This window comes from Chaetura pelagica, unplaced genomic scaffold, assembly GCF_000747805.2.
Source record: "Chaetura pelagica isolate M959 unplaced genomic scaffold, ChaPel_1.0 scaffold689, whole genome shotgun sequence".
NCBI lineage: Eukaryota > Metazoa > Chordata > Aves > Apodiformes > Apodidae > Chaetura > Chaetura pelagica.
In genome coordinates, this window is record NW_009954635.1 from 231924 (window position 1) to 248948 (window position 17025).

The 17025-nt window shown below is 40.9% G+C and overlaps 1 protein-coding gene across 1 annotated transcript in view; it reads right to left on the bottom strand.

Moving 5' to 3' along the window:
• The window catches only part of EPC2 (enhancer of polycomb homolog 2 (Drosophila)), a 33442-nt gene that overhangs the window by 7579 nt on the left and 8838 nt on the right, over positions 1–17025 (bottom strand). The window contains exons 3-9 of the mRNA XM_010005590.1: positions 14841–15047; positions 13895–14043; positions 13496–13628; positions 12199–12390; positions 11831–11920; positions 6256–6401; positions 5813–6156 (exon numbers count right to left, since the gene is read on the bottom strand). Of these exons, the coding sequence (XP_010003892.1) occupies positions 5813–6156; positions 6256–6401; positions 11831–11920; positions 12199–12390; positions 13496–13628; positions 13895–14043; positions 14841–15047 (1261 nt within the window). The remainder of the gene's footprint in view (positions 1–5812; positions 6157–6255; positions 6402–11830; positions 11921–12198; positions 12391–13495; positions 13629–13894; positions 14044–14840; positions 15048–17025) is intronic.

Sequence of the window (17025 nt, forward strand, 5' to 3'; positions counted from 1 at the left end):
TTCAGGGGCTGTAATGCCACAATATAGAAGCAGTCACTGCATCAGAGAATCACCCAATTTAGCCTACAGATCAATTCTATCTTTTCCATTTCCCTTCCTTCTCAGTTTGACACAGACCATGAAGTCATGGACAGTCTACTCCAAGGAACAGGGAAGATTACCATAGTAATGTAATCACAGAATGATCTTGGTTGGAAGGGACCTTAAAGATCATCCAGTTCCTGCATGGGCAGGGACAGCTCCCAGCAGACCAGGTTGCTCCTGCCCTTCAACACTTCCAGGGATGGGGCAGCCACAGCTTCTCTGGGCAACCTGGGCCAGTGTCTCACCACCCTCACAGGAAAGAATTTCCTTTTAATGTCAAGGAAGGGGCCAGGGAAGGTAATAATTCCCTATCTCTATTGCTGCCTCAGGCACAGCTGGACAATAGCAAACCAAGGCCAGTCAAGCCCTGCTTTTTAGCATTTTATTCCCCAAATACCCACCACCTACAAGAAAGCAAAGATAAAAGTGAGGAGTTTGACCTGGTCATACTCACAATGCAACTGCTTCCCATCATCCCTACAACATAAAAAGGATGTCAGGAGAGCAGATGGACTGGAAGGGAATTTGGAAAACAGCAACAACAAAATGAAGCCCAAGACTCAAAACTTATCTCCGTTGCAATAAAGCTCCTTGTTCCCTTCCCATCCCCCCAGATTGGGCAGTGGCATCTCAAGCGCCCCAGCTGGCACTGGGAACCAGGCTCAGGTTCTCATGGACACCCCGCAGCCAGCAAAAAAAACAGTGAAAGGAATTCAGAGGTGTACTGGGACCAGGACATTTGCCATAGACACCTGTGAGCATTCCGAAACATGAACCACCTCACCCCATCCCCCTTCAATGCTGGCAGCTCATCCTCACCTTCCATGGCTGGGAGACTCAGTGTTCCCTCAGTCCAGCCCAGCCATCCCCCCAGTCTCCCTGACATTATCACCCAGAAAGGTCCATGTTATTCAGGACAAAAGCAGTTCCTTTAGGAAAGATCTCACATCTGGAGACTCAGTACAGGAAATATGTGGACCTGTTGGAAAGGATCCAGAGTAGGCCACGATGATCAAAGGGCTGGAGCAGCTCTGCTCTGGAGACAGGCTGAGAGAGCTGGGGTGTTCAGCCTGGAGAAGAGAAGGCTTCAGGGAGACCTTAGAGCACCTTCCAGTGCCTGAAGGGGCTCCAGGAAAGCTAGGGAGGGACTTTTCACCAGAGAAGGCAGTGACAGGACAAGGGGTAGTGGTTTTAAATTGAAAGAGGTAAGATGTAGGTTAGATATAAGGAATACATTCTTCACCATGAGGTTAGTGAGGTGCTGGAACAGGTTGCCCAGGGAAGCTGTGGCTGCCCCCTTCCTGGAGGAGTTCAAGGGCAGGTTGGATGAAGATTGTACAACCTGGTCTAGAGGGAGATGTCCCTGCCCATGGCAGGGGATTGGAACCTGAGGATCTTTAAGGCCCCTTCCAGCCTTCGTCATTCTATGATCTTCGTAAGACCATAAAACAAAGTGGATCTGAACTTATTTTTCTAAGAAAAAGAAATAACAAACATTCCCCATTCCCACTGTTTAGCTTAAACCTGAATTAACAGTTTGCTCCCAGCACAGACACCCTCATGATCTGTTACCCACACTGACAAGCCTGGAGCCCACTGAGCACAGCAATCCCAACACAACCATCAAGAGCTTTCACACAATCACTGCCCTTCAGGTTTTTCAAGCTAATTTCTCAACCACTAGTATTAATAATCACTTATGCCCTTATATGTTGAAATTCCCCTCAGTTCACTACCTATCACCAGATATTTATTCAGTGGTCAGACTGAACTCAGCTGTTAGCCTTGTTACAGAACAGCAGATGTTCATTAGCACATTTAATATAATTTGCTTCTGCCAAATCAAACTGAAGGGTCCTAGGAATAAAGAAAAAAAAGCAAACCTTTACAAAATCCCAAGGAAGCCTTTAAGGTCAGTTACATGCAAGTGATCTATACTACTTATAAAAGGTTCTGTTTACCAGAATTTTAGCTTCCACTGCTGAATATCAATATTTTCTATTTTTACCATGGCCTGACTGTATTGAAATACTACAACAGAAAGGGGTAAAGAAGTCCATGTGAAATTAAGTCTTCCAGCCTCCTCTTGCCTTGACAGCTTTGGTTCATTATGTCACTGCTCTTAGGATTTGAAGGCTGCCCTGAACATGGTATTTTGTTCCATAAGTAAAACTCTTCAACTATGAATGTCATCACCTTTAGCTGTGCTTTGTACCTAGGGACAAGGTAAGTAAACAGGTACCTGTTTAAGCGTGTCACTGGGACTGAAGCAGTCTGGAAGCCAAGTGCAACAGATTGACTGTACTGCCAACTGCTCTAGAGTTTGCCTAAGGCCTGCTTCTTTCTTCAGTCCCCCAAATCAGCTGAGTTGCACTCAAGAAATTCAGCCAGCAGGTTCAGTATTTCTTAGCTGCCCTAAGTAGTACCACCTACCTTCCTCCATCATATGTTCCCGATGATCAGTTGTATCCTTAGCTCAGTTAATCTCATTTTAGATTGAAAATAGAATTCTTCTGGAGGTCTCTCTGGCAAAGAGACCAGCTTAGTTTTCCAAACTGAGTGCGTAAGACCACAAAATATTTCATACAACTGATCAAAGGGATCAGACTGTTTCAGTGCCCTTGTCTCAAAGTTCCTCAAATTCAGTTTTCCCATCTGCAGTTCTTACAACATGAGCAAGAGGGCAATTTAGCTTGAAACAGTGGTTCTTTATTCATGCACAGATTAGGCACTTTCAAGAAAAAAAACTAGTAACATATTTTTAAAATGAGTCTGTCTGTACAATGCCTAGTATTTGAGGAAATGCCAGAGTAAGTTACTTTAGTTATACAAATGAAAAATATAATGCAGAGGTAGCTTTGAATACTCTTGTGCACCAAAACTTCACATCTTCTCTAAACTAAAGAAAAAAAAAAATAAGCAAAGCCAACCAGTGTAACTACTGTCATTGGTGCCTCTAGAGGCAGCTTCATGCATCCAGGTAAGTGTGCTATAAAACCCATTTATTTCGACAATCATCTCCCCAAAAGAATTACTTTAATAAATGCAGGTAGTACCTGGGCTCATTTAATGCACAACCAGACTCTGACCAGTCCTTTCCAAATCTACTCACTGTTTACCTATGAGAACATCTAACAGCAGTGCCTCTTGCTGGCTCAGTTATTTGGTGAAGAATCCTGTGGTCTATTGAATTTGATCCTTTACCAGAATTACAGGATCTGTTTTGTAATTTAAATCTGGAAGGAAAAAAGTCTTCCATAACCATAAAAGTCCCTGTATAATGGACTTCAACTATTGAGTGATCTCTATTCCAATGTAAATGTTTTCTTCAGATGATTTATAAAATGATATAACAGAAGTTAACTACTATTCCTTTACAAAGTGGCTTAGATCCAACAGATTTGTTTTCATGGGGTTTTTTTAGCTATTTCTCTAGTCTCTCCCACCATTAAAACGTATATTTCTCTATTCTTTCTTTTAGTTTCCTCTTCCTAAGTGTGCAAATCCTGAAGCACATGAGTGCTAGTCCACATGGATGTATCAGGTCTATCCTTAATTTGCTATGTAGCACCAACAATTTAGGTTTTTTATTCTTGTTAAGGGTATTACCTGAACCAGGAAGGGCTGACTTTTCCTTTTTCTTATGTATACACAGTGCCCTACCAAAACTCAGGCCCCCCTTTCCCTCAATATACTGCTCAAATGCTGTTGTCATTTTTTGTTTTCTTATTACGTGCCTTTTTTCCTACAGCTACAGGAATTCTCTTGAATTGCTGCATTTATGCTGAAGCCAGAGATGGAGATTTCACAAGTATCTTCAACCTTTTTTCTTTCACTCATTTTTTCATATACTTTTACAGTTAGATATATCAGTTTCCATCCCAAATTATTCCCCTAGTTTCTTAGGTAAAATCCACCCTGAGAGGACAAAAAAGTCTCCCCAGAGCAGAATTCAAGGCCTCAAAGTTCTGACTGGTAATTATCATATTCTCATTAAAAACTTTACAGAAAGAAATCATCAACTTAGCCTATATCCTTTTAAGCAGCTTTCCTTACCTTGGAGCCATCATACTTTATTCATGCAAACCGAAATCTCGCAGTATCACTGGCTATAAAGAGCTACCAGCAAATTCTTCGTTGTTCCTGACAGCTTCTAGTCCACGTTTCACATCTTTAACTCTGACAAAGTATTCCTTTCTATTTTCTGAACTTGCTTTACCAAGACATCTCTTGATGCTTATCAATAATCCAGCACACAAAACTCTCCCTTTCTGCTATAGATGCAACTCTCCAGATCTTCAAGTTCCTTACCAAAAAAAATTATACAAAATATGACCATAGCACATTACATTTGTTCTCTTCATACAGCAGGAAAACAATCTTGTGTAAATCTTTACATGAGATGCAGAACACAAAGAGGTTACAATGACTAATGAGAAGTCATTAAGTACCAAGCTGGAGTAACTATTCTGTGCTTATGTCAGTACTACACTGATGTTACTGAGAAAACTGTAACATAGAGAAAACTTGTTTGTCTTCAAGAAACTTGTTCTCTGCACATGAATTCTGAAGGTGTTAAACACCCAATCCTGCAACTGACCTTAAAAGAGATGGACCAATCCACATCCATATAAAGTTAATTAAGAAATTCAGAATCAGCCTACTACATTGTCTAAATACACTATTCCAATTCTGTATATAGAGTAGGAAAATACTTTTTGTTGCTTGTTGACAGATCTCTTTTGGCATATCTCCAACTGTGCAGCTTCTTAAGGATTCACACGCCCCTTTACAACTATCAAGAAGCGTCAATGTTAAAACTTCAGCAATTACCACTCTCAATACATGAAGCAAGGGATGTAAAGACTGCTAATGTCAGCTTAAGGGAATTCCTTCCTTTGGTGGCTTTTATTCCAGTATCAGTGCTTCTATACCCAAATCACTAACAAAGGGTTTACAAGGATCAGAATTGTTGTGTATATTTTATATTATTGTGAAGAAACTTTAAGAAAAACAGGTAAAACTATTTATATGTGAGTGGCTGTCTGGCTCATTTGGAGCTACCAGGTCATAAAGCTGAAGGGTTAAAAGATGGCTGTGTTGACTTTGGGAGTTAAGAGATGACATTTAAGAGCAAAGGCCACCTCCTGTCACACTCAGTGCGTGATGATTTTCTGAAAGTACCAACAGAGAAGGTGCATCACTGGATGCTACCAGTGTCAAAATTTTTACTATGACAGCTACCAACAGGAAGTGCTGTTATCAGACTCTTTCATGCCTGCTAAGTGTGTTTACTAACTTACTACTCATTCTCTCAGATGTTTTGGAAAGAAACTCCAACACCACCAACAAAAAAAGACACTCCCCCTCCAAGAAACCAACTGCTTTTCTTCCGCATCTATAATGAGTGTTCTTCTCTCCTGAAGCAGGGTCAGACCAATTGAAGTGTTTAGGACTCAATCACATCCAAGCAATTCTTAAACACAAGCAGAATCCCTCCTTGGGATAATGCTCATTTTAAGTCAAGCACTTTATCAAGATTCTATTGAAACTGAAATAACAGCAGGAGAAAGAAGACTCTGTGTAAAATTTCTGTATATTCTAAGAAATACAAAATAATTAAGCTTATATCTTTGATCTATGTACACATCACTGCTGAATTCCTGTCACAAGCAAAACCACTGAAATTCAGTATTTTAAGTTCCAGAGAGAGCAAATCCTGGCCTACCTGATATGCCGTTCTTGCTGGTGTTCAATAAAGCTACAGACGCTGCAGAAACTCTTTTATTATTCACAGTCGGCCCTGGTTTCCTTGAGGTACATTCTTCACTATCACTGTCCTGTAGATTTAGTAGCCTTGGCTGAAAACACTGCAGTCGACATGATCTGATATTGCTTAGTATTTCAGAAAGGGACAGTCTGTTTTCACAACGTTTACTGGAAGCATTGGTCCGTGAAAAGTTAGAAGAAAAGTCTAAAGTCTGGGAAGAGCTTGAAAAACTGTTCAGCATTTCCGGGTCAATCTGTCTCAAGACAGGATCATGTTCTGTGGATATTCGGTCCATTATAACCCTGATTAAAGAGAAGGAAAAAAGGCTTTAGTTTAACTGTCTCTTTAGAGTATTTTTATCCTTTGAAGGAGAATGAAGAGTGAAAATAAAGCAAGTGTACCTTCCACCCCTGCCAATTCGTCTCCTTGCGAATCCTATACACCTTCTTGGAATTGTAAGGGTTGTAAGGCAATGCCTGAACCTCCGTTTGTCCAATTCTGCCAATTCTGAGTTTTCACATGAAGAATTAGTTTGGTCCAAACGAGGCTGTAAAGAGAATAGGCAATTTTGCACTAATTTAGAATGTATACGTTGGTTAGGTTACTATTACATGCTTATCATGTACACCTACAGTAAAGAAAATGCTGAAAATGTCCACAGAATTGTCACTTAATTAATATGCTCAGACCATAAAAGGACTTAGAAGATTTTAAAAAATGAACAAGCATGAATCCATTTAGGAGAAAATCCTCTTTCCTTGATTAGTCATAATATTAGAAGTCACAACCAAAATACAGAATGAGGCAGCATTAATTCTACTAAGAATCACGTAAAAATGCCCTACTGAGACACAGGTCCACCTGGCCCAGCACATCCTGTCTGATAATGGCTCTTCTGGTGATTCAACACAACAAGATGTAGAACACAGGAGAAATTATTTTCCTGTTACAGGCTCTGAGCTTCAGGCTCTTAAAAGCCAAAGGACTTGTGCAGGCAAGGCTGCCTCTTAACTGAGGGTCTGATCTGACTAGAAGTGGTAAGTAACACAAACCTTTGTCTGTAAAAATGATTTAATTAAAAATAATTGATAAAAATACCTCAAAACTATAGCACAACTCCAGTGTTAAATATCACGATACAGAAAAATACTTTCAGTACTTCATGTGACAAAGGAAATGCCAGGAAGGCCTGTCCATTTATGAAGGACCCCACTGAATCACTGGCTGTACAAAGCAATGTGACAATTCCCAACTCAGGCAGCTTGCAACCTAAGTGTGTAGGCAATTTCAAAATGGATTCCTAAATTTATAGTTTGGTTTATTCAAGAAACACACACTGCCAAAGGTGACAGAGGCTACTGTGAAAGGCCTTTGTTCTAATACACAGCATCCAATTTCCAGCTCTTAACAGTGGACTGCTATCAGCTTACCTTAGGGTACTTTTATTAATCCATTAATATCTTCCTTGTTATTATTATGAACCTAAAACTGCATAACCTTTACAAGCAGAAAGGCTCTGTGCTGTCTGGAATGTCTTACATGACAGGTAAATAAATACCATTGAAATAATTTTTGTAATCAGGTTAAGCAACAGTAGTGCTGTAGACTCAACTAATTTATGTTAAGAGTTAACCAAAACCTTCAGTAGTTACTACTACCTGAAGCAAAACCTTCTTTTAACTCCTCCAGGAGCCCATGGTGGAGGTTTTGCTCACCCCTCTCTTTACTCCATTAAGAATTGAGAACTTTACTGTTTCATGATCATTAAGCCCAAGATGGCCTCTGACCACCACATCTCCCACAGGTCCTTCTCTGTTTGTAAACAGCAAGTCCAGCAAGGCACCTCCCCTAGCAGGCTCACTTACCAGTTGTGTCAGGAAGTTATCTTCCACATGCTCAAGGAACCTCCTAGCCTGTCTCCTCTCTGCTGTGTTGTATTTCTAGCAGATGTCCAGTAGGTTGAAGACCCCCACCAGAACAAGGACTGGCAACTGTGAGACCTCCGCCAGCCACTTGTGAAATGGTTTGTCTGCTTCCTCATCCTGCTTGGGTGGGTCTGTAGCAGACCCCCAAGAGGATATCTGCCATATTTGCCTTCCTCCTCATCCTTACCATAAACACTCCACCTTATCATCCCTATCAAAACACTCTGTACTGCACAGAGCCACCCCACCACCTCTCCTTCCTTGCCTAGCCCTTCTGAAGAGCTTAAAGCCATTTAAAGCCACTGCACCATTCCAGTCATGAGAGCCATCCCACCACATTTCTGTGATGGCAACTATGTCATGGCTACCCTGCCACACAGTGGATTCCAGCTCCTCCTCCTCGTTGCCACCAATGCTGTGCACGTTGCTGCAGATGCACTTGAGCTGGGCTATCAATTTTACTCCTGACCTTGGCAGGTCACCTCCAGGCTCAGCTCCAGTGGGACTGGTTTTAACCCTTCCCCCTTCAAACCCAATTTAAAGACCTCTCAATGAGCCCCACCAGATCCTGGCCAAGATCAAAGACCCAAAATTCATGCAATGGCACCAGCTTCTAAGCCATGTGTTAATCAGCTGTGTTTTCCTGCCACTGAAGGAATTGAGGAGAACAATGTGCTCCTGATCCCACAACCGTTTGGCCCAGTGCACTGAAGTCCCTTTTCACTGCCCTAGGAGTTCTCTTGGCAACCTCATCAACTGTGTCCAGTTTTGGGAACCTCAATGCAAGACAGACATAACAAGAGGGAACGGCCTCAAGCTGTATCAGGAAGGTTAGACTAGACATTAGGAAGAACTTTTTCACTGAAAGGGTTGTCAGACACTGGAACATGCTGCTCAGGCAGGTGGGTGAGTCACTGTCCCTGGATGTGTTTAAAAGTCATCTGGATGTAGTGCTTGGGAACCTGGCTTAGTGCTGGACTTGGCAGAGCAGGGTTAATGGTTGGACTTGATGGTCTTGAGGGTCTTTTCCAACTTAAGTGATTCTGTGATCACTGCCCACCTGCATGACCAATAGCAGGCAATCATCAGAGGGTCATACTAGACTGGAGACACTTTCCTGGTGACCTCTCTAACCCAGGCCCCTAGGAGGCACCAAACTTCCCTGTGGGATGCGTCTGGCTGACATATTGGGCCCTTTGTTCCCCTCAGGAGGGAATCTTCCATGATAATTACTCTCCTTTTATTCTTAATAAAAGAATAATGTCTCAGAAGTCCTAAATTAGAAGTCCAAATGCTTGGGGCTCACTGTCTCAGAAACTCCCTGGATGGACCTTTATCAATAACCTTGTTTGTGTGTTTCTCCAGTTACAGAGCACAGGATCTGCTCTGTAAGGGCACCTGGGAAGGGACCCCAGGAGGGGACTCGTCTGCTGCCCCAAGCAGGGACCTGTTTCCATTCTCCCTCGTCTCTCAGGTCCCCTTCTTCTGCCTGGTGACAAGAGGGCAAGGGATCCTCTACTTCTTGTGGAACCTTGCCCTTGAGGCTTTGCCTGAAGGCTGGTAGGGTGTGGTTCCACCAATCTGTCTCCTTTTCACATTCCCAGATATTCCTAAATCCTTTCACCTCCTTATTCAGCTCAGCCACCAGGCTGAGCAAATCATCCACCTGGTCACAGTGCACGCAGATGTTGCCTCCACTCAACAGCAGACTCCACTCAATGCCTCAGTAGGTTCTCTCAGAACCTAGACAACTAGCATCCAACTCTAAAGAGCTCTACCAGCTGGGAAGAAATTACATGCTAAGAAACCTCTTCCTTCTTAACAGTGGCTGAATTGGTCTTCAGACAGAACATTATACTGCCTTCAGGTAATCACAGAGGAACAGTACAATGAGAACAATTTGAGTAGAGTCAAAATTATTTTCTCTGAATTCACCAAATCATCAAAACTTTCGTGGTGAAAGCAGGAAACGAAGAAAATATGAAATAAAGCCCACGGCACTCAATCCAACAAGTAGTCTTACAGCATAATACTGGCATCCTGCTCTTCTCCTGAAAGCACAAGGTCCATCAGGATCATTTTCTTCTTCTGCTTCTGATACTGGTGAGGGTATCTAGAAGAGAAAGGAAAGCCATTCTTCCAACCGCCACATTTATATAGAACAATTTTAATTATTAGACAAGCTTTTATTTATATAATATGACCTGCCACATTTCTATATTATATGCAAGCTCCTCAGAAGCATAGCTTAGAAAAAGGAAACAAACTCACATTTGAGATAAGTATCTTTTACATATATCAACACAGATATTCTCTATTTCAAGCAGGACTGGTCAAATTACAGGCAACTACTACTTTCTGTAGGCTGAGTTTGTAGCAGAGTATTATTACCTGTGGGAACTCATCTTCATCTGAACTGTGGAAGTCATACTGTTTAATATCACTCTTGTTGATAACAGGCAGGGGCTCAGCAGAGGGCTGTTGAGGAGTTACTACACACTCTAATTTAGGTTTCTTTAGATACTTCTTCTTTTGTCGTACAACGTCTGACACCTCCTCCTTTAGAGATGAATGATGAGGATGCTGTTTGTGAAAAACAAATACAAAGTTTTTAAAAATAATTAACCTCCCCTCTTATGCTTTTAAGACATGACTGCTTGTCTGTGTTTTCCTGCCACTGAAGGAATTGAGGAGAACAATGTGCTCCTGATCCCACAACCGTTTGGCCCAGTGCACTGAAGTCCCTTTTCACTGCCCTAGGAGTTCTCTTGGCAACCTCATCAACTGTGTCCAGTTTTGGGAACCTCAATGCAAGACAGACATAACAAGAGGGAACGGCCTCAAGCTGTATCAGGAAGGTTAGACTAGACATTAGGAAGAACTTTTTCACTGAAAGGGTTGTCAGACACTGGAACATGCTGCTCAGGCAGGTGGGTGAGTCACTGTCCCTGGATGTGTTTAAAAGTCATCTGGATGTAGTGCTTGGGAACCTGGCTTAGTGCTGGACTTGGCAGAGCAGGGTTAATGGTTGGACTTGATGGTCTTGAGGGTCTTTTCCAACTTAAGTGATTCTGTGATCACTGCCCACCTGCATGACCAATAGCAGGCAATCATCAGAGGGTCATACTAGACTGGAGACACTTTCCTGGTGACCTCTCTAACCCAGGCCCCTAGGAGGCACCAAACTTCCCTGTGGGATGCGTCTGGCTGACATATTGGGCCCTTTGTTCCCCTCAGGAGGGAATCTTCCATGATAATTACTCTCCTTTTATTCTTAATAAAAGAATAATGTCTCAGAAGTCCTAAATTAGAAGTCCAAATGCTTGGGGCTCACTGTCTCAGAAACTCCCTGGATGGACCTTTATCAATAACCTTGTTTGTGTGTTTCTCCAGTTACAGAGCACAGGATCTGCTCTGTAAGGGCACCTGGGAAGGGACCCCAGGAGGGGACTCGTCTGCTGCCCCAAGCAGGGACCTGTTTCCATTCTCCCTCGTCTCTCAGGTCCCCTTCTTCTGCCTGGTGACAAGAGGGCAAGGGATCCTCTACTTCTTGTGGAACCTTGCCCTTGAGGCTTTGCCTGAAGGCTGGTAGGGTGTGGTTCCACCAATCTGTCTCCTTTTCACATTCCCAGATATTCCTAAATCCTTTCACCTCCTTATTCAGCTCAGCCACCAGGCTGAGCAAATCATCCACCTGGTCACAGTGCACGCAGATGTTGCCTCCACTCAACAGCAGACTCCACTCAATGCCTCAGTAGGTTCTCTCAGAACCTAGACAACTAGCATCCAACTCTAAAGAGCTCTACCAGCTGGGAAGAAATTACATGCTAAGAAACCTCTTCCTTCTTAACAGTGGCTGAATTGGTCTTCAGACAGAACATTATACTGCCTTCAGGTAATCACAGAGGAACAGTACAATGAGAACAATTTGAGTAGAGTCAAAATTATTTTCTCTGAATTCACCAAATCATCAAAACTTTCGTGGTGAAAGCAGGAAACGAAGAAAATATGAAATAAAGCCCACGGCACTCAATCCAACAAGTAGTCTTACAGCATAATACTGGCATCCTGCTCTTCTCCTGAAAGCACAAGGTCCATCAGGATCATTTTCTTCTTCTGCTTCTGATACTGGTGAGGGTATCTAGAAGAGAAAGGAAAGCCATTCTTCCAACCGCCACATTTATATAGAACAATTTTAATTATTAGACAAGCTTTTATTTATATAATATGACCTGCCACATTTCTATATTATATGCAAGCTCCTCAGAAGCATAGCTTAGAAAAAGGAAACAAACTCACATTTGAGATAAGTATCTTTTACATATATCAACACAGATATTCTCTATTTCAAGCAGGACTGGTCAAATTACAGGCAACTACTACTTTCTGTAGGCTGAGTTTGTAGCAGAGTATTATTACCTGTGGGAACTCATCTTCATCTGAACTGTGGAAGTCATACTGTTTAATATCACTCTTGTTGATAACAGGCAGGGGCTCAGCAGAGGGCTGTTGAGGAGTTACTACACACTCTAATTTAGGTTTCTTTAGATACTTCTTCTTTTGTCGTACAACGTCTGACACCTCCTCCTTTAGAGATGAATGATGAGGATGCTGTTTGTGAAAAACAAATACAAAGTTTTTAAAAATAATTAACCTCCCCTCTTATGCTTTTAAGACATGACTGCTTGTCTTCCAAAGCCCCTCAACAGGCAGCATCTACAGGCTACTTCCGACACATAATGCAAAAATGTATTTAAAACATCTAAAAAACCCAGAACTTTACCTCTGATTGTCCTTATAGATATTTATTAATAAAAAAGCTGAAAGCTTTCAAGTCATATGACTATCAAAGAGCTTCCTTGCTCTGCAGTACACTCAGTATATTGTAATTTAAAATTCTATCCCAATTATTTCCTGAAATCTCAGTTTCCGATAGCACTTTCAATTTTCTGAACTGCTCAGATAAGTTCAAAAGAAACAATCTAATTTGTTTCATGTTTCTCTATTTGGATTTTTCAGAAGATGTTCTTCTGTTTGGCTATTAAAGACTTTGTTAACATAAACCCTCTGCAGGAAGCAACTCCATCAATATTGAACTGTTCACTTGAACACAAACACCATTAAAACTTCAAAGCTTTTCAATTAAAAGCAAGATTACTTCACTGGCAAAATTCTCAATTACAAGTAAAAGCCAGTGCAGTTTTGAAAAACTGTCTACATTTACTCCAAATTACCATTTATCAATAAGTACCTGACTGATGCTAACTCCAGCAGTGGAGCTGGGCTTCATAACTGGAGATGACAAACACAAGGCATAACAACATTCCTGCCCAAGAACCAAGGCAAGGGGTTTGCATTCAGTCCCGTGACCACTAGGTGCCGTGGGTGCTAAATACAACTTTCACAAGGTCTTCTACTCTCCAGCCCCACCTCCAAACATTTTACAGTAACTAGGAGTTCAGGTTATTTCTCAAAAACATGTCTTAATTCAAAGTTGAGTGCATTTTTTTTCCTGTTGCATTAACAGTAGCATATCAGCTCTTATTTTTTTCTGTACTGTAGCATATTCTATACTACAGCTCAGGGAGCTTGACTATAATGACAACACAAAAATGGCCTGCTTGGGACTTTTATTGTTTTGGCTTGCTTTGGGGAGTTGGTTTGTTTTAAAAACATGACCATCTAGAATTTAGACTCACAGCAGAAGAAAGCTTACCTTAACTTTACATTCTTGAACTTTGTGATGATTTCCGTTATGAAGAGTATTTGGAGTTGTGCTCATCTCCTTTTCAGGTCTATTGAGCTTCACTTCGTTGAGGATTTCACCTCCATAATCACCCAAATGGTACCTTGAAAAACACAATTAAAGATATAACACTGCATTTCCACTGGGAAATGTTTGAAAGACATAAACCATGCAAAGAGTGTGCATGAAACCCTTCTGGTTTAGCCTCTGAAGAATATGATGCTGTGTAAAGTCTTCAGCCATGCATGTCTACAGAAGACCAGCATCCATACAGAAATAAACTACAGGAAGGGTTTTCAAACCTATTTGCTGAAAATAAAAAGCTTGGTGTTATAAATTACTTCTTACAGATATAATTTGCAATTTTACCTTTTCTCTACAACTTCCAATGTTAAATGCAATAGCTCTCGTTTTGTTTTCTCTCTTCTTTTAATCATCTCCAAAATTGTTATGGCTCTGCTGAACTCTCTTCTTAATTTCAACATCTTCTCATAAGATGCTTCATCGTTCTTTCGATTCTATTGAAAGATTAAACAAGTTTTACGTCAAAAGCAAAACCTTTGAGGAATAAATAGCAAAAGAAGTTACCTAATGCTGCTGCAAGCAGGAATCATACAAGTACAATTGGAAAAAATTTTTCCCAAAGCATCATTTAGTTGTTAGAGCCACAATAAGCAAACAAACCAAGTTCAAAGATTCAGCTGAAGAAGAACTTTATAGCCACTTCTCCCCATGTTCTCTCTGCCCAGATTCCATATCAACCCTGTGAACATGTGTCAGAACAAGGAATTCAAGACTTGGTTCCTAAACCATTTTTTCCACCTTTATTCTGCATGCAGAAAGGTTGCGTATTTATGCATAAAAAGTTGATATAAAATGCTGAATAACTGCAGATTTCCCAGTTCAAATCAAATGATTCTAGAAATCCAACAACTGAACTATTATTTACTCCCTGGCAAATGGAAGAACATTTCCCCTTCTACAAAGGGCAGCTCTGTAACCCAGCAAACCCCACAGCTGCCTGCTCATGTGCCAATGCCTGTACATTTTCCTTTGAGTTTCTGCTTTCTAGAAAATGGTCAGACTGTAAATTGTGAGAACTGATGGACTGTACAGTGACTACATCATTCAGCAGGTCTAAACTTTAGTTGTGCTGTCCAGTATTGCAACTACTAATAGAGACAACCAGAGCAGTACCTTGGGATACTGGAGGACAGATCCTGCAAGATGCTGGACAGCAATATTTTTGATTCCTAGCCCCTCAGTACCAGCTTGCAACAATGACAAATTTAGAACAGTGAAGTTTCCACATTACCTTTCTTGTCTGCATCTTCTCAGTTCTCCTCCGGAAGGCAACGTAAGGGTCGTTGTTGGTGGAGCCATCCCTCTTCTCCTGTTTAATTTGGGGGATGAGAGACGGCCCTCGGCAGTTCTTACGCTTCCTTACCCAGTAGTCATAGACAGCCTTAATCAGGTAGTCATCCTCATTTAGCAGCAACTTAGCTTCCTGAAGTGTTACAAGCTAAAGGAGAAAATTTTAAAGGTGCAATTGAGATGGGGGTGGGGTGAGGTGCAGCGAGGAACTCACAGCACATTCACACCTCTTGCACACTTTCTAAAACAAACTATATCCTTTTCTAGCACAGAGAGTAAAGGGAAGAAAAAACATTGATCTGAAGTACTTAAGCCATGTAGTACCCAGCTTTTCTGAACCACATCATCATCTCAGCAAATTTTGTATGATAATGAATTTTTCATGACATCTGAAAACGCTGTTTGAAGCAGTTCCAAGAACAGGATATAAATAAACTTTCTACACTCTGCAGATCATTATTTGGGAATCACTTTGACTTTTTTTTTAATTTAAAAAATAAATGTTTCTTATTGGTTAGCCATTATTAATGTGCCACTCTTTGCAGTTTATTGATTCCCCTAGAAGATATTTTACTGTAGACAGAATATATTCTGAAGTAATCTAGGTTCTTAATTTTTCTCAAAAAATGTTTTATTTGGGATAGAAAAGGATAGTGATTGTCCCCAATTATTACAGCCCAGAGACACAAAGATGCTCACTTCTTAAGTGAGTTATTTCAGTAGCAGATAAACACAGGCAAATACATAGTGATTTTTTTTTTAATGTTCAGCTTTTTATATAGAAATCAGACTAATTAATGCAAAACCCACCACTAACTGGTACATTAGTTTAACATGCTCATATCACCTTAAACTCAATCAAAATAAAACAGTATCTCTAGTATTACTTAAACCAATGTTGGATACCACTTCATCTTCCCCATAAATTAAAACAAGAGTTAAACAACTTAAATTTGCAGTTTTGCAACATGTCAAACTATATTAAATCTTGCCCTGACATTAGGGTAAACAAAAAAAGACACAATACATTTCATAAAAAATAAGGATATCTTTAGTATTAACCCTGCTACTATATTTAATTCCATTCAGATAGAGTAAAACCCTTGCCATCTACAGTAGAACGAGAAAAACATCTAACTGTTCTTAAAAGAAAGGGAAAAAAAATAGGTCACTAATCCCTTTGAGTTTATGACCTCATACAGCATGAAAACAGCAATTTTGCATCTGTTCTACCTGGAATAGCCACTAGCCTGGTTAATCCAACACACATACCCACCAGCATACCCCGTGTGTATCTAAAAGTTGCTAGGATTGTGTCTGTAGCTAATATGCAACTTGGAACACCATTCCACCACTAAGAATGTTGCTTAAAAAGAAATCAGTTTTCTTCATTCTTTGCTTCCTTTTTCCATTAACATATTTCTTAAATAAGCCCAAACAAAACCAAAACCCCCAAACCACCACTCTGCCTTGGGTACACTGCTACAACAGATACATTTTGACCCTGCTTGCTTGTTTTTGCAAGTACCACCAGTAAGACGGATGCAGAGTCCCTGTATTCCCTGCTTAAATCAGGTTACCAAAATACCCAAAAGGAATGTCTGGAACACAGATGAGGAAGGCATTCTCACCAGCATCCTTTTATGTTCCAGAGGTAAGTAATGTAAACTGTCAGTGAATTCTGCTGTAGCCCCAAGTGGGATTTGAGAGCATTATAACCCCATGTGGGGAAGGAATCTGCCAGGCAGCCAAACTTTCTTCTTGCCCAGGCTTCATTAACCTTCAAGAGTTTTTTTCTTACCACTGCTAACACACAGCTCAGGATAGAGCTACTCAACATCAGCTGAAAAGTTTCTGCAACCCAAAAGCAGGACAAGAAGCTTGAGCATAAACACCTCAATCCCTTAAGTTAGACAGAAAACACTACACAGGAAATCCCACAGAACTGTCATCTACAAAAAGGGATTTCTCCTTACACACCTTCAAGAGGGAGCCTACATTATAAGAATGAATGCTTCATGTACACAGAGGATCTTTTCTGTCATGAACTTCCTTTAATAAGCATTTTCTGGTTTTAAATACTCTTCACATCTCTAATGCTTCAGTGTTATTTCCGCTTGAGGGAA